Source organism: Manis javanica, chromosome 11 (genome assembly GCF_040802235.1).
Source record: "Manis javanica isolate MJ-LG chromosome 11, MJ_LKY, whole genome shotgun sequence".
NCBI classification, from domain to species: Eukaryota; Metazoa; Chordata; class Mammalia; order Pholidota; family Manidae; genus Manis; species Manis javanica.
This window is the reverse complement of record NC_133166.1, coordinates 36,446,735-36,464,657: the sequence shown is the minus strand read 5'-3', so window position 1 is coordinate 36,464,657 and position 17,923 is coordinate 36,446,735. Positions and strand designations below refer to the sequence as shown.

Genomic DNA, 17,923 nt, shown 5'->3' with positions numbered 1-17,923 from the left:
ATTTCCACCTTTATAATTCTTACTTAAGTGTTCCTTCCTTAGAGAAGCTATTCTGATCCTCCAGACTACACTAAATACCTTTGTTAGGTCATCTCTTGACATTCAGTAATTTTCTTTCTCAGCACTTATTCTTACCATAATTCATAGTTACTATCTAAGCATTTATTTCATATCAGTTTCTCTTTCTAGTTCCATGAAGGCAGGGGCTATTTCTGAGTTGCTAGTTGCACCTCCAGTGTTTAGTTAATAGTAAGCATTAAATAAAGACTTGTCATTGGACAAATTCATCAGTGCTGGAAATGTCCTTGAAAGGTGCAAAGGTTGGTTCAAACATATATCCATTTCTACTTTAAATGATAATGTTAGAATGAGAGGTAAGGAGTTTCTTATATTCTACACCAATACTAACTGGTTCTATGATCATGGGCATTCTGCTTCTACTCTCTAGACCTCAGCTCATCAGTACAATGAGGAGGTCAGACTACAATAAATGATCTGTTTAGTCCCTTTGGTTCTAGGTGCTAAATACATCATTGTTCAGCTTACCAAAATTTTTAATGCTGTCTACTGTATTAAAACTGAACTAGTAATATAGATGGGATATTTTTAGCCATAAAATTGTAAAAACATTTCTTAAAGTACTCCTATAAAATATGAGTGATTTTATGATTTTGAAAAATATTTACCTAGGCCCATTTTTACATGAATGTACTGCATGCATTTTATATGTTTTGAATAATAGAATGATTCAATATCCCAAACAATCACTGAATGTTTTTCAAAATTCAAATGGAAAAATCTGTATTTACAGAAACGGTCTTCACCAAAGATTAAATGTTTATAGGACCTTGGCTAAGCCTGTTATATGCTTTACTATATGATCGATTTTTTAAACCTCATCTGTGTTTGGAAATGAATATTCATTATTGTCATCATTATGACTATGAACTATGATCTGACAATCCTATGAGGAATGACATTTTTGTAAACCCTTATGCAATAGTTAATCAGAGTTTAGCCTTTTTCCTTCCTAAACCATTAGTCTGCAAAGGAGTTTTCTAACCAAAGCTATTTATTTTAATAACTAATATTTCATGTTCTTTCAAAAAAGGATGCAGTAGCATTTAGAGAAACCAAATTTATAAGTAACTAGACTGAGAAGAAAAATTGGTATTACTTCTTACTGCTCAAACAGTATAATTTAAATTTTAAGACAGGTTAGTGAAGCCAGCAGTTACTGAGTGGCTATCTGGTCAACATTTTAACAAATGTTTCAAAAGAATCATTTCTTGTGAAACAATGCAATTTAATTTGGATTGTATTTATTTTCCTTGTTTTTAAAAGCTCAACACCATAAAATTATTTATTATATATATAATAAATAAAATCATATGCAACTTCTGTTGCCTCATTTTAGAGAATGTTTCTCCTTCCTAACATCATGATTTTATATAGTATGTTATGTACATATTATATATATATAATTGTTATACATAATTCAGTGTTATATGTAATTCAGAAAATATATGTACTATGTTAATTCAGAAAAATCTCTTATTTGCAAGACACTATTCTTGATGCTAGGCATTCAAACATAATTAGGTTGATCATGACTTCAGTAAGCTTACACTCTTATCAAGCATGGTAACTAAACACAAGGTTTAAAAACAGTTTAAAAAAAAGGTGCAAATTAAGTGTTAAAGATCTAAGTCTTGTATGTCCTCCAGAGCTATGTGGTTGTTCCAAGATTTTGAATCCTCCTCAGCATCTAATAGCCTCCAAATAGAACATATTCAATTAATGTTAGCTTAGGAGATGAGCTATCTGTGAAATTGTTCTATAAACCTATAGCTCTTCAATGAATGGTATCATTTTTATCCAAGTCAGATATAAAGTTGTCAGCTTGAAAAGCATGATACTTATATGTAAAAATCCCATATTTTGTTAGACAGAATGTGGAAACTTATTTTCATGAGTGCCTTCTATCTTTACACTGATATTTATTTCAAAGCTTATTCTCCTAAATCTTATCTGATATCCTACTGTCCAATTTACCCAGCTCTGTAAGTTTTATGAAATGTGGCTGTACTTCTTCCTGTGTCTAATTTATCAGTGATTATATGACTCATGAGGAATGCCAGAGAATCACAATTCTGAGGAATCTCAGAGTTTCTGGGGTCTTGCCTTTCTTAGGTATAACCCACTTAGAAAGGAATATAAAATAAATGATTATAAGGCTTTGGAGGAAGTACTTAAAACTATTTCTAAAAAGCACTCTATTGTTCAATCTAAAGAATTTCTGAATTTAGTCAACTTAAAAAAAGATAGATTTATTTCCAAAAATTGGTTTTTCTGCTTTTTTTTTCACAAGTTGAAGTCTCCTGAAGGACTCAAGATTGAGTAGAATTGACTTTCTTCTGATCTTGTGAATTATTGAGGCAAGATAAAGATGTAAATCATGTCTAAGGACTCTTGTCCCTCTAAAATTGTATGACTCTAATACTCCATAGGGCTTGTTGGTCATGATACCAGCTACTATGTAGCTAACACTTGCTCACCTCTCAGGCATCTCCACTCTACTCAGTATAGAAGTTTTCTTATTCACTGGCTTAATCAAGATAAATTTTTCAGAAGCTTTGCTTGCCCCTCTTTTGAAGATACCTGGCTGAATTTCAAAGGAAAAGGATATAAGAGAGTAAAAATGAAACAAAAAAGATAGCTCTTTTCCCCCCTAAGAAGTTTGATTGACTCTTACTTGTGAATTTTTCTTGCCACTGAGTCATTGCACATACAGAATTATGAAACTTTAATTTCTATAGGGGCTTGTTATATTAGAAAAATTGTTCCAAAGAAAGCAACAATCATGACATAAGCACATCTGGCTTTTGCAAATTATTCTTTATTAAGCTTTCATTTAATTACATGTGCTGAAAGGTCTGTTTTTGATTACTGCAATTTTTTTTATTTGTCCATCTGAATGATAGTAATACTGGAAATTACATACAAACCACCTGTTTTTTCTCCCCTACTAATATGGCAAAGTTTGAGCTATTTTCTCTATGGTTGATGAACTAGGAAGCTTTCTATTTATTATGATAGAAATATGTCTGTCAAGGTAATGGCTTAATCTTGATGATAAGAAAAGGAAGTATTTGAATGGAGTTTTCAAGTATTAAATAGTGTTAAGACTGAGGTGTCCAAGTTCTGGTTAACCATAGCAGATTAACACATTTCATTTATTGCCAATTTCTCCCAAAAGCTAATAAAATCAACAGTAAGGATTTAACATCCTGTGCTAGGAAAAAGGAGCTTGATTTTCTTTCTCTCTTTCTTTTTGCCACAAATCTGGCTATATTCTCTTTGGGATTATGTTATATGCTGCCTAGAAATAAGTCCCCGAGAAAAGAGGGGTTGCCATTGGGCCTCAGGGCTTTTGAGGGCAGCACTTTTATCATCCAGCAGGATTGGCATCCCCAGAGAAGCTTGGTCAGTATTGACTACAAATGATGTTCTTCTTCTAGGAATACCTAGGAAAGTTGAGTTTAGATTCTTAGTTCATGAATTAAAATGACATGCATAGACACATTGACAATTTAAAGAACTTTTTACAAAGATTTTAGGCACTAGAGAGAGTCTTAGAGACCATTCAGGCAAATTCTTTTTGTACAAATGAGTAACTGACTTCTAGAGTGATCAAGTCCTTTGTTCAAAGTCATAAAGTTATTGCTAGAAGGACCAGGAACAGAACAATGGCTTCCATACCAGTATTCTTTCTTTCTGTTGTATTATTTGGTCTCATTTTCTCTTTTAAAAATAGTGAAAGAGAAATTGCAAGGCTGTCAGAGAAATAGTCATCTAATGATACGGTAAGTTTTTCTTTTTTTGAAGCTCCATTTCAGCTGTATTTAAAGAGATAATGTTTGTCTTCCCTGTTTTGCAGCAGCTCTATGCCGCTCAGCTGGCCAGCATGCAGGTGTCACCTGGAGCAAAGATGCCGTCGACTCCACAGCCACCAAACACCACGGGGGCAGTCTCACCTACTGGGATAAAAAATGAAAAGAGAGGGACCAGCCCTGTAACTCAAGTTAAGGTACTTGCTTTGCAGGATTGTGGAAACAGTTCAGAAAAGAGCTTCTCAAGAAAGGTAGTGAACCAGACTGTGCTGGGAATAAACAGCAGGAGCAGAGCACCATAAAGGAACCCCCAAATGCTCCTCTTTATGGTAAATTTCAAGATTGAGCATTGAGAAACAGGTTTTTCCCTTTGGATAACAATAGTGCCATATTGTGATATTTTTACCTAAATCTGCAAACTCACTTCTTAAGAGTCTTTCCCCTTTGGATTCTGGCTTTCATTTTTTAATGTTCATTGGCATGAATGGCAGTGGCTTTATTACCAATCTTCGTCATAAGCTTGTGGCACTTCTTTCTTAGTTCCCCTTAAGCAGGTGGAGAGCAACCGTATGAGTACCAACTTATAGTACCTCACAGTATAGAGGAGGAGATTTGCAAAATTTTAGATTTAAAAAGGGGGACAAAAAAATGACCTAATGTTAGACTTTCTATGGTTTGTTGATAAGGTCTCTTCTTTAAAAATAATTATAAATGTAGGCTCTGAGGAATGAGTGGTGTCATTATCTAATCATGTTTGATGCCATATAGTTGTGACAGGATAACAGGCTCTCCCAAATTATGGGCATTAATAGATGCCTTTCCTCACTGATTTTTAGCGTCTTAAAATGGGGCAGCCAGGGTACTTGGTGACAGGGGGAACCTGATGACCCACTCCAGCTTTGTTCTGCAGCTGGTGCCTATAGTTGGTACTGCTTGAATTTTATAATTGCCTTTCCTTCCTATATTGAATTAACAAATTCATAGGTTCAGAGGAACAACTGTTTTGTGTCATCAGCTTACCTGCTTAGAGAGGTGTGCTAAGCACAGATGTGTTATTATAATGTGCCCATAGCACTGCATTCGGAGAAATTCTGCAATTATTAAATCTTCACCTGGGAAACACTGAAGACCAATAAAACAGCACTGAATAATATAAAATCACTGAAATTGGTTTATTTTCTAAAATTTGCAGATAGGAATTTGTAGATTTATGAGAGGCCATTATAAAATATGGATCCCAAATCCCTGAGGTAAAAAATAAACGTCATTAAGATGGACCATTCTGCCTGTGCCCCACCCAAAGGAATTAATTCAATGCCAGCCATGCCTTTAGATTCTCCAGAGAAAAAGATGAACATTTATGCTCTGTTGTTAGAAATCTTGAGCTATGACCATAGGCAGTTTAATAAGATAGCATTACTTATGAAAACAGATTATTTCTGTGTTTCCAGAGTTTCTGTTTGGGCGTGAGAGTCAGTATACTACAACTCAAACCAAAGCACTTTGTTTCATTATAGTTAGAGTATGACCGTATCAAACAGCAATGACTCGAGGTATTGAGCATTAGATATTTTAACATGAAAAAGTCATTTTATAAGTGAGTTGGCCAAATGGAACTGTACCAAACCAAGCCTTTACTGGATGAGTAAAATGTTCCCTGGTTAAATTCCAGTTTACATCTGTTTTACCATTCCAGCTTTGTGGGCCAACTGCATTTTATTACTCACTTGACCACATGCAGACTCTTAGGGAGTTCTCTATATAATTTGAATTGACTATATTTTATGTTAATAACAAAGGAAACATTCCTCATGCATATTAGATTGTTTTTTGTATGTGTGGGTAAAATTTATAGACCAAGAAACAAAGCAAGTGTTCTAAATTAAAAAATAAAATAGTTCTTACCTATTATTGAAGAAGTTCTGAGGAATATCACAACTATCTAGGTGAAAGAATTATGCTCACTAAAGTATCTTATGCTTCTGTCTCTAGTCATTGTTTTGACTCTGTATATAACATGACCACATGACATAGGGCATAGTTTGCCGAAGGCAACAAAATTAAACAGAGATAGTCTACCTTCTTTCATCCAGATTTCTAGTTTATTATAACTGTCAACATCAGAAGTCAGACTATTTCTATTCAAATTTCAGTTCTACCACTTATGCCAGCTGTGTCACTTTGGGCAAGTTGTTTAACTTCTTTAACACTAAATTTTGCCTTTTGGAAAATGGGAGTTATTATTATGATGGATCTTAAATGATACAATCGATCCTCTAACATATAGTGAGGACTCCATAAATGTTAGTATATTGATGGTGATCTGATGCTAATAAAGAAGATGGTGATGGTGGTGGTAGTGATTGTGGTTATGACAGAAATATCTAGTTGTATACCAAAGGAGATCCTAACTAAATACCTAGAGGATTTCCATTTTCAATCATGATGTAGGAACAGAGACCAGATTTACTCTCCCCGTTTAAACATCTAAAATGCAGGACAAAATATGTAACACAATGGTTTCATACATTTTCAATAGGAATATAGACAGTGATTCCCAAGAGAAGAGAAATAAGTGAGGCAAGGTTCACCAAGGACTGAGGATGGTTTGAATTCCCATTAGCCAGAGTGAAAAGACCTCCTGACATGTGCGGCATCAAATAGAGTCCCCAGAAGAGTATTACCTCGGTAATGGGGACAAATTATCCCTATATTAATGTCTGTTCTAGACCTACCGAAAAAAGCTTGAAAGTAAACCTAGGAAGGATCAAAAGTCCACAAATATTTAAAAGAATACAAACTCCCATACCCAAAAAAGTAAAATTTGCAATCTGTAGCATCCATTCAAAGTAATTACCAGTCTTTCATAGAAGCAAGAAAATTTGAACACCAAAGAAAAATAAAACAATAGAAAGAGACCCCCCCAAAATGACACAGATGACAGAATTAGTAGATGAGACAGTAAAAACAGCCATTATGATAGACTTCCAGTTATTTCCAAGTGAGGAGGTAGGCAAATCTGTTCCCTAAAATATACCCACAAAGTTTCTTTCAGGCCAGAGCAGGCTGTGAGGGCCAGTAGCAGAGGGGTTGTGATGGAAGCTATTTACTTGATTGGGAGTTGTTAATGCTTCCTTGCCTAGTGTCATTGTCTATGGAAGCTGCAATTATTGAATTATAAAAATAAATAATAAGTTAGAGTATATTCAAAACTGAAGAAAAATGTTATAAACATGTTATAAGCTCCATATGATCAAAAAGGTAGAGGAAAACACGAACACTATAAGGCAAGACATGGAAGACCTAAATTGAATGTCTGGAAATGAAAAATACAGCGTTGGAGAGGAAAAGTATGCTGAATAAGTACTGACTGAGAGTAGCAACAGATTAAATACTGCAGAAGAAAACAGTAATGAACTTGCTGACATTACAATGAAGCTATCCAAAATGTGAATACATAAAAAAAAAAAGACTAACAGTGCAGAAGGCCTATTATTTGCACTTTGAGCCCTAGAGAGAGAAAGAAGGAAGAGAAAAATATTTTTGAAGAGATAACGGCTGAAAATTTTCTTGAAGAACACTCTCAACTCAGATGTCTAAGAATCTCAGTGAACCACAGATAAAAGAAACATGAAGAAAACTAAATCCCTAGCATATAAATCACTATTACTTAAATATGAGTAAAGGAACTAACTAGTCTAAATATCCTTTGAGTTCAGAGTAAGAGGAAGTGAATTGTAATTAATCACATTGGGTAATTTTGACATTCATGATAGATATAACTGTGTTTCCTGAGAACCTATCCTCTGTCTAGATGTAGAAAAAAATATATTGTAACATAAATGTGCTGTATTACTTCTTACCAAGAAAAAAAAATCGCTACATTATTAAACACCTTATTTTCTCTGGTAGTTTAGTAGAACAGGGGCCTAGAATTTAGAGTCCAATAAATTAGAATTCAAATTTTGTCCTTCCACGAATGGCTTTGGACAGTGATTTTATCACTCTGACCCCTTCCTCCTTTGTAAATTTAGAATAATACTGCCCAACCTCATAGAGTTATTGATTGTTAAATGAACTAATATATTGTAAAAATATCTAGCACCGTATTTGGTTAATAATGACTCCCTGGTCCATGTTATTTTCATTTTCTCTTTCTAATTATCCTTCCTGAGTAGTATTTTCTGGCATCTCTTTTTGTTTCCCCTTTAACAATGACCTTTAATACTGGAAGAGACTTTAGAGATCAACTAGAATCAGACCCTCTATTTCTATAGATGGGAGAAACTGAGCCCCAGAGAGGTCACATATTTGCCAAGGGGGGAGAATGTTCTTTTTCCAAGCTCCACTGTATATTTTAAACAGTGACATTAAAAGCAAGTTCTCTGTGACTTCTCAGAAACAAAACTGGAATTAACATTTCCTGACAATTTTATTTTAGAATATGAGAATACAGGTCTTAAAGTTGAATATTTAAATGAATATGGTCATATTACAACTAAATTTCCAGCACAATGAATGTGTGGTTTATGGGTGTTTTATGGCAGGATAAGTGAGACAATAAAGGCAAGGAGCTTAGTCTTTAAGATCCTGGTTAAACTAGAGTTACAATTCAGATATCTGAATACTGTGCTCAATATAGAAGGATGGGCATCTTAAAATAGACATTCTGTAAATATATGTAGCGAAGAATATAAAGAGACATCACTTTAGACATGAAAAATAAATTGTATATAGCATGGTATGTAAAACATAATTATAATGTGTGCTTGCTCTTGCAAAAATTAATTTTAAACATGAATAGAGACCAGAATATAGACCATGAAGGGTGCCCACACCCAGAAAGCCACATAGAAGCCAGGCTGTGGCATGCGGCTCCCTGGGCACAGGCCCAGGAGAGCAGAAGAAGGCTTTCTGTGTTTCCATTTTTAAAGTACTTGCAATTGTTTGATTTAAAATATATATAAAAAAATTAGCTGCAGAGCCTATTTATAGTTCCATGAACTTTTCAGAAAGAATAACACAAAAGCACTACAGAGCTGCTGAAATTTTAAATAATTCTTTGTAAATGCCCTAGGTTAATTTAGATCCCTGAAAACACATTAGGAAATTAAGCTGTAATGTGAGCTAATTCAGATTTTAATTTGGCAAAAAGAATGATCCAACTACACAGTTAATGTAAATAGAAGCATAACACAGGGAAATTAATGAGGTTTCCTTCCAAGGAATCTTCAAGGAGGTAGATAATTAGCTTCTTTTGTTATTATTGTAGGAGAATGTGGCATTGTCTCTGAGGTGTAAAATAACTGTGGCTTACTAAGTGATAATGTGCTTCATTTGTCTTTCTTTTTTAAAAATAATTACTTATGTTAAACTCTTGTAGGATGAAGCAGCAGCGCAGCCACTGAATCTCTCATCCCGACCCAAGACAGCTGAACCTGTAAAGTCCCCAACTTCTCCCACCCAGAGCCTTTTCCCAGTGAGCAAAACGAGCCCTGTCACTCTGCCTACCAAGGGCAGCATCCCCAGCCCCATTGGAGGAAGCTTGGCAAGAGGATCCTCTTTAGGTAAATGGAAAGGTCAACACCGGGCAGAGACTTGGGAATTAGACAAAAGAAAGCACATCTGCTTAGTGATGACCTCTTCATGTTTCCAGAGTGTTCCCTAGCCTAGGAAAACAAAGTAAAAGTTAAAATAAAATCTTTTTCTCCTGAAACATAACCCAATTTGGTGTCTTAAGTGATTAGAACTTTTGGAAAAGGTCAGCATATAAATCGTGCTGGGAGGAGCTCTTGAGAAGTTGATGCATTAGATCCAGCACATTGGAGACTTAAGAATGTCTGTGCTTTGTTAGAGTGATAAAAACTGAGGGCGACACAAGGGCCAGGAACCCTCCAGGGGCCCAAGGTACCAAGCCTCAAAGTTGCCTGCTCAATGCCAAAATTTTCTGTGAAATTTTATATTTTCTTTTCAAAATAGGAAATACGAAATAAATTTGATGAAATATAATATTAAATATGAAATAATATGAAATAAAATTGATACCAAGTAAGATATGTCATAGCAATCCTGTGGCTTCTTACATTCTCTGATACATTGCCCAGTATCTCCAGGGATATTCATACCCCAGAGTGAGAAGTACACGGGAGAAACCTGGATTTGGGCTTGGACCAAAAGCCTTCACTTACTACCTATATGACCCTGGGAAAGTTATTTAATATTTTTGAACTCAGTTTACTCATCTCTGAAAGGAAAATATTACCTAGTTCATAGGTCATCACGATGACTAAAAGAGAGGAATGCATATAAAGTGCCTAACATGCTTTCTGGCACCTAGAAGGCATGTGATTTAAAAAGACTAAACTGAAAGAATACCAACCCGTGAACATACACATAAGGAATTAAACAGCAACAATAAACCTGAAAGCACGTGTCAGTGGCAGAGTGCCAAGTATTAACATTGTTCCTATGCTCTTTACATCTCTTAATTTTCGAATAATGACACAGATTCAAAGGGACAGGGATTTAGAACTAGCATTTCTTCACCATATTACCTGCCTTGTGGTATTAAGTCCTGGAGCCTGAAATGCTTATTATACTGAATAAAATAATGTGTAAGTGTAGCCATTACAGTTAAAAAAACATTTTTGCCTGTCTTAATCTTATTTGATTTTTCACAATAATCTTGTGAGTTAGGTAGTGTATTATTACCCTGACTGTATAATAAAGTAAACTGTGGTTCTTATAGGTGAAATGACTTGCCCACAGCCATGCAGCTATTAATTAGCAGATGCAGACTAGAATCCAGGTCCTCTCATATATAACTCTCATATATAACTCCGTGCTCTTTTTATGAACTCACGGTTGGAGTCTTTGCTGAACTGTGTTGAGTTTAAGTGAATTTTCCAGTGGTGAGATGCAAATCTTCCTCATAAAAATTTGGGACATTAGGATCCATACAGCAGCCTATGCTCATGTTGAATCAGGATGCCTCTTTCAGGGGCCAGGAGGTTCTCACTCTACGTCAGTGATAGGCATGCGGGAGAGAGATTCCAGCATGTGAATATGATTGCTGTATTGTTGGAAATTTTGAGATGAGAAAGGAAAAGCCAACTGAAGGATAAATAATAGACTTGATCTTGAATGGCTTCTGAATTTTGTTTGGAAAGCACTCGTTTGCTGTATTAAGCATTGTGAGGGACAAAGATGACTGTCACAGGTGTTAGGAAATTTATATTTCAGCAGGGCATATTTCTTAGATCATGAGTTAGAAATGGACTGAAGTAATCACATTCTTATCCAGACAATATTGAATAGAAATGCTTAATTTTGTTTTTACCAGAAAAGTTCCAGAGCAAGAGATGCAGGTTTTCTGTATCCTAAAAAGTGGTTGTTTGACTTTTAAACAGTTGTCTGTAGGTAGCCCTGGGAATTTTTTCTAAACTCAAATAAATATATGTGTGCATTGCATACACACAGACACATAGTGTGAGTTTGGCTATAGTAGGATTTCCTCTGTCCTGTATGAGGTATGCACATGCACACACATACATGCATGTACATATGTGCACATGTATACACACATACATGTACCATGAAATGCTCATACCAGGACACAAACAAGTGGATCACATTTAACTTTACCTCAGCAGCTGAATCTATCAGTCAGCAAACAATTGCCTTCTTTTTGTCTAAAATTGCAAAAGCTTATGTAAAGAATTAATTTTAACCTACAGTAAAATTATAAGATATGGAAGAAATTTAGTTTAATTTTGCATATTTTTCCCTCTGTGTTCATAGAATATAATAAAAGTCAATATTTATTCTCACTTTATTTGAAGCTTTAACTTATATGAAAACCATTCCCACACATGCAGCTTCACTATCATGAAGACAGGGAGCTGAGAGCAGTGGGGGTTTGGGTTGGGGATAGGGAATTGGTTGTCATTCTCTTGGTAAATAACTAAGGCGGCATGATGGTGGAATGCTTCATTAGCCAGCCAGTGGCTGGGGAATGGAGACGGTGGTGTGTTCCTTCCCACCCCCTCTCTCCTGCAGTGGACATGGGAACATGCAGATACAGATGCCACTGAAGTACACATGCAGCCTCACAGGTTTTTCTCTGCTAGGTGGCAAACAGCTTTCTTACATTAGCACACCAACTATAACCAGCATCCTGAAGAGATGTCTCTCTACCCTCCCCTCCTCCTCCTCCACTGCTCCTCAGCTTATCAGTAGATAGAGACAGAACAGATGTAAATGTGTGCAACTAGAATGTAGGAAACTTCGTTTGTGAGGAGGTGGGTTGACAGAGCCCGATCAACTGGAGTGCTGGGGAATCCTCCAAGGGCTGAAAAGACCAGCACAGCTTGCTTGCCCTGGCTTTTTGTGCTCAATGCATCATAGTTTTCTTAATAGCAAACAGAACCCTTTTCCTTATTCAGAGAAGGCAGTACTCTATAGGGGGGTGGACAGTAGCAGTATTTTTTTTAAGAATCTAGCCTCACAAGCCTGTAATAATGCATCCTGTGTGTGCAGATATCCTGTCCAGTCTCAACTCCCCTGCCCTGTTTGGGGATCAGGATACAGTGATGAAAGCCATTCAGGAGGCTCGGAAGATGCGAGAGCAGATCCAGCGGGAGCAGCAACAGCCACATGGTGTGGATGGGAAACTGTCCTCCATGAATAATATGGGGCTGAACAACTGCAGGAGTGAAAAGGTAAAACTTGCTTCCCTCCTTCACCAGTGCTGCCAGGCCCACTGGCTCATTCTCATCCGGCTCTTTCTAGGCTTCCAAACACCAATCTAGAGGCCCAGATTCGGGCTTCTGGCTTGAGGGTTGTCTTGAATCACATTTTAGATTTTAGATTTTAGATTTATTGCTGAATAACAAATAGAATTAGTGAAGGTTTTCTCCCAGGCACCAAGTGCCTATTGGTGTCTTTCTGTCTCATTTCCAAAGATTTGGAAAGACCTAAAAAAAGGGATGTATGAGGTTATTAAAATAAGAATAGAATGTATGAATATGAAAAGAGAAGAAACATGTATGCTCACAGTGAAGGCTACTATGTTAGTATCAGTCATTTAATTTATTACTAAACGCCCCATCAGCCAGGGTAAAAAATAAAACAAAGCAACTTAAAAAATGCATTTATTTATTTCCTTATTCAAGAAATTATTTATCAGGTGTTTATTCTATAATAGGCACCATTTTTGGCATTGAAGATACAACAAGTGATCAAATCAGACAAGATTCCCACTCTCATAGAGCTTACATTCTGATAGCAGAACAAAAATGATGAAGAAATAAACAATTAAATCCAAATTGCAATGTCAGTAATGTCGGGAAGTGAATAAATGCCACGAGAAAAATAGAAGTTCAGGGAGTAGGGAGCCCTGGGGTTGTTCTTTAGGATGGGGCGGTAAGGACTGTCTGCAGAGGGGACATGAGCAGAGATCTGAAGGAAGCCGTGGTTCAGGCCCGGGGAAGAGCCGGAAGAGCCTCTGCATGGTGGGAACAGTGAGTGCAGAGGCCCTCAGAGTGCAGAGCAGCAGCAAGGAGGCCCACTGGCAAGAGTGGTGGGAGGGAAGGAAAGGCAGTGGGATGCGAAGTGCGGTGATAGCCTAGGGCAGAGCATGTTAGACCTGGTAGGCCCTGAAAAAGCTTTGCATTTCATTCTGAGTGTGATGGGAATCCTAGGCGGTTTTTGTCCAGGGCACTGACATGATCTGATTTACATATAAAAGGATTGCTCTGCCTAATGTCCAAGAATACACTATGGGCGGTTAAGAATGGAAACAGGGAGACCTGTTTGAGGGGCTATTGTAATACATCGAGTAAAAACTGATTATCTGATGAATGGATTAAACAGGCCTTTTTTTTTATTAACATGACATTGATGTACAATCTTATGAAGGTTTCTCATGAGCAACATTATGGTTACTACATTTACCCATATTATCAAGTCCCCCCTCACACCCCATTACAGTCATTGTCCATCAGTGTAGTAAGATGCTATAGAGTCACTACTTTTTTTAAAAGAGGTGACAATATTTCTTAGCACTGAATTCTGGGAGATTTTGTGTGTTGACATGGGAACTATGTAGAGACAAATGAGTGGCACTGTGGATAGTGTCTTTGGTAACAGTTTTAGAGTAAATTTTTACAAGTTATTTCCATTCATACATTTACTCAGTTAAGGCTGAGAATATAACTTATGAGCCTCCTCTGTGTTTCTGTCCTTGCTAATTCTGTAGAATGGGTACTATGTTAGAGACTGAATTCTTTTCTAATAAAACTTGTACTTTCCCCTTTCCTAGAAGGAGTCTTAAACTAGCATTTGGAAGAAGTCATGAGGGAAGTACTAGTCATGTGTACTGTTACTTAAGTATGAATATATAGCCATAACCAGGGTGTCGTTCACTTGTTTGTTTGTTTTCCTGTGTTTCCGCTTCAAAAGGTATGGTACTGTGATAATCTGGGACTGTGAGTGTATCAGTTTCTTAAAACTGTAACAAATGACTACAGACTGATGGCTTAAAGCAACAGAAACTTACTTTCTCACAGTTCTGGACGCTAGTCTATAATCAAGGTGCTGGAGGGACCGTATTCCTTCTGAAGACTCTAGGGAATAATCCTTCATTGCCTCTTCCTAGCTTCCGATGGCTGTTGGGCATCCTTGTGGTTCCTTAGCTTGTAGCTGCTTGACCCCAATTTCTGCTTTCCTCCATGTGGTTGTCTTTCATGTATATGCGTGTCATGTGTATGTCCCTGTGCCTCCAAATCTTCCTCTTCTTATAAGGGCACCAGTCATTGGATTTAAGGTCAGCCTTAATCCACTATGACCTTATTTTAACTTGCTTATATCCTCAAAGATCATATTTCCAAATAAGGTCACATCCACAGGTACCAAGTGTTAGGACTTCAGCATACCATTTGGGGGGACACAATTCAATTCAACCCATTACAGTGGGATACAGAACCATTGTTAATGATGAATCAACCTCTCATCCTTGATTGACCTCGCATACTCTTTAACTACAGGAGTAGACAGCCTGGGTTCAGGGGCCAGGAAGGGAATGGGAGTATGATAGAATTCTCAGAGCATGTATGCGACCAAAGTCCTCACACAAATTGGGAAGCTCAGCTCTGGAAGTGTTGACTTCCCAAAGCTTAATAAAGAACTTGGCTTTACTGTCAGTTCTCATTGCACCGAGTTACTGATGTTAGCATTCAATACATACCATACATACATACATACATAAAATATTTAAAATTGATCATATTGAACTGCCTGTCCTAACCGATCCTTTTCATGAGTGGTTCAGATCAGAAAGGAGAGAAATTACCTGGAGTAATGTGGGTCTTTGGGTGCCTGTTAAGCCACAAACTTCTATATACTAGGGACTTGTCATGCATACGCCAGTTACTGGATCTGCTCACTCACCACCACAAACTTCTATATACTAGGGACTTGTCATGCATATGCCAGTCACTGGATCTGCTCACTCACCTAAGTGTCCCACTCTCTATTAGGTAACCCCATCATTGGCAGTGAGCCCACAAGGCAGAGTCCCTTGCTAGAAACTGTCTGAGTAGATGGTTTCATGTAGAATGACCACAGGAAGAGAAAGGTCTTGCCCTCAAACCCTTGTGCCATTCTGTAATCAATTCCAGCAGTAAACAGGAATCATTCTTTTGATCTAAGATACTATCTTCTGTTCAGTGAGCACACCATGAAATAATAACCTATTTAATCTTAATGTGAATAACATTTTTAGATCCTTTTTTTGGACATGGGTAAGTAAACAAGCTTTGGTTCAGGGATCCTGAGTGGGAAATTGGGTTAGCAACAAGAGAACAGGTGCATGCACTGGGGACCATCGCCTACTTTCCAGTTTTGTCAAGGGTTAATCCTAAAATTATTCTTGTCAGTGGTTTGTTTCAGTCTTTCAAAATTTATTGGTTTTCAAATGAGAGTAATAGATGCTTACTTTATCTTATTAGAATTATTAGAAAATTCTAATAATATAGAAAAATCTATGGTGAAAAGGTAATTATCCTCCTCATCCCATTAACTACCATTAATGATTCAGAAATTTTGAGTAGTAACAATCATCAGTGATTCAGAGATTTTCTTTGTATATACAAAAAAGTATTAATGAATTTGAAAATATATATTCTCACTTAGGATAGTAGTCACTAGTTGTCACTTACTAGCTGGAGATATTTGGCAAGTTGATGAACCTGTCTGAATCTCAACTTAAAGAAGTTTCTATAAAAATTCTCTATAATAATGAGAGTAGCAATCTGGGTTACAGTTAAGATAGCTCACCCAGCTCTGGGACAGAATAGGTTCTTTCTTATGTTTCCCATACCTTTTAAACTAAACCTTGGGTGACCTTTGAATATATAGAACAAATAAGCTATTTTGTCACAGATATGAGATCCTCCCTCACATGATAATAGGAGGGTCAGCAGAAGGAAATGGGAGTAGATTTGTCAAATGTTGGCATATTGGTTAACTCACGGAGTTAACCTTTCTGACTGAGTTGCTACACAAAACAATGTAAACTTCAGATTTGTTAGGTTGAATCCGAGTTTTTCAACCTGACATTATTGACATATTTTGGTGTGGAGATCAGATAATTTTTGTCATGGGGGACTGACTGTCTGGCCTCTATTCATTAGGTGTTAAAAGCAACCTCTCCCTCCTCATTTTGTGACGACCAAGAATGTCTCCAGATATTGCCAAATGCCCCTTATTGGAGAAGGGAGGAGAAAACTGCCCCTAGTTGAAAGCTACTGGGCTAAATAAAATGTATTTAGAATTAATACATTTTAGAAACTTCATTCCACAAAAAACAAATTATTTCATTTAAATAATCATGCTTATTTTTAAATTATGAAAAATCATTTGCCTTTGATAAATGTTATGAATGAAATATTTCTTTGCAAAATGCTGGAAATTTTTGTTTGAAATATTAACAGAGTATTTTAAAAATAGAATGTGTGTATATGCCACTTAGCTTTTGAACGGTAATGAGAAATAAATTCAGTATTGTTTTAACAACTCTGCCATTTAGTGAAGCCCCTCTGTCACATTAAGCAGGCTTACAACAGGGGCATCCTGATCCATGTGCACTAAACCTAGTAGTACCTTGGCCCTGAACATGACCCTGCTTCCAGCAGTGAATCTTTCTGTTTATCTGACACTATGACCCTATACTGTTGAATTTGTATCATCAATTAGAGTTGAAGTTCAAACTTAAAATGCTATTAACTTCAAATACTACATACTAATTTTTAAGTATTTCTCACTGACTTAGTTCATTGGGAGGAAGTAGTCTGAGGTTCTGAAATAATTAAACCTTATTTTGCTTTGGAAGATGTGGGAGAGAGATAAGAGATTAGATTAAGATTGAAAACAACAGTACTTAATCCAACCTTGACCAAAAACATATCTCACTGACTGTAACTGAGCCCCTGAAGGTAAGTGGAAAAGTGATTTCTACAGAACCAGAAAACCCTGGTTTCTCAGTTGAAGGAAGTTGTCTCTGTACATGACTTTACTGGGGTTGAATTTTGGGCACTGAAAATGTCTAATATAATGGAAAAGCCCATTATATTCAAGGATGTTGTATTTACAAACTTTCCTTAACATTTTCTCCCCCACAAACAATGTAAGTATTCTGAACATATAGTTATAGGTTTGTAGGCTTTGTTTAGTTTCTAGAGCCCATATCTATACTTGCTTGTTAGGTTAATTGCCGTCAGAAGAGAATATTCAGAACAGTATTAAAGAACTTCTGTGATGGTAGCTTTGGTGGTCTTATAAATGAAATATTTATCTTAATTTCATGACGTTTATATCCATAGAATACTACTTTTTCTTCTCAGGATCAAATTTTCTTCTGAGTCAAAGAGGGTAAAATATATAATATGTGGTGAGATTGGTAAAATGGATTGTAACAAATTCAGTTTATTGCCTTTGAAATTGTCTACCTTGGGATTATTTCAATTTCCTTA

The 17,923-nt window shown here is 36.5% G+C and overlaps 1 protein-coding gene across 11 annotated transcripts in view; it reads left to right on the top strand.

Annotated features, from left to right (window-relative positions):
• SOX6 (SRY-box transcription factor 6) overlaps nucleotides 1-17,923 on the top strand; it is a 622,190-nt gene that overhangs the window by 531,818 nt on the left and 72,449 nt on the right. For all 11 annotated transcript variants that reach the window (XM_073216253.1, XM_073216252.1, XM_073216255.1 and 8 more), the window contains 3 exons: nucleotides 3,941-4,090; nucleotides 9,277-9,460; nucleotides 12,432-12,613. In XM_073216253.1, the coding sequence (XP_073072354.1) occupies nucleotides 3,941-4,090; nucleotides 9,277-9,460; nucleotides 12,432-12,613 (516 nt within the window). The remainder of the gene's footprint in view (nucleotides 1-3,940; nucleotides 4,091-9,276; nucleotides 9,461-12,431; nucleotides 12,614-17,923) is intronic.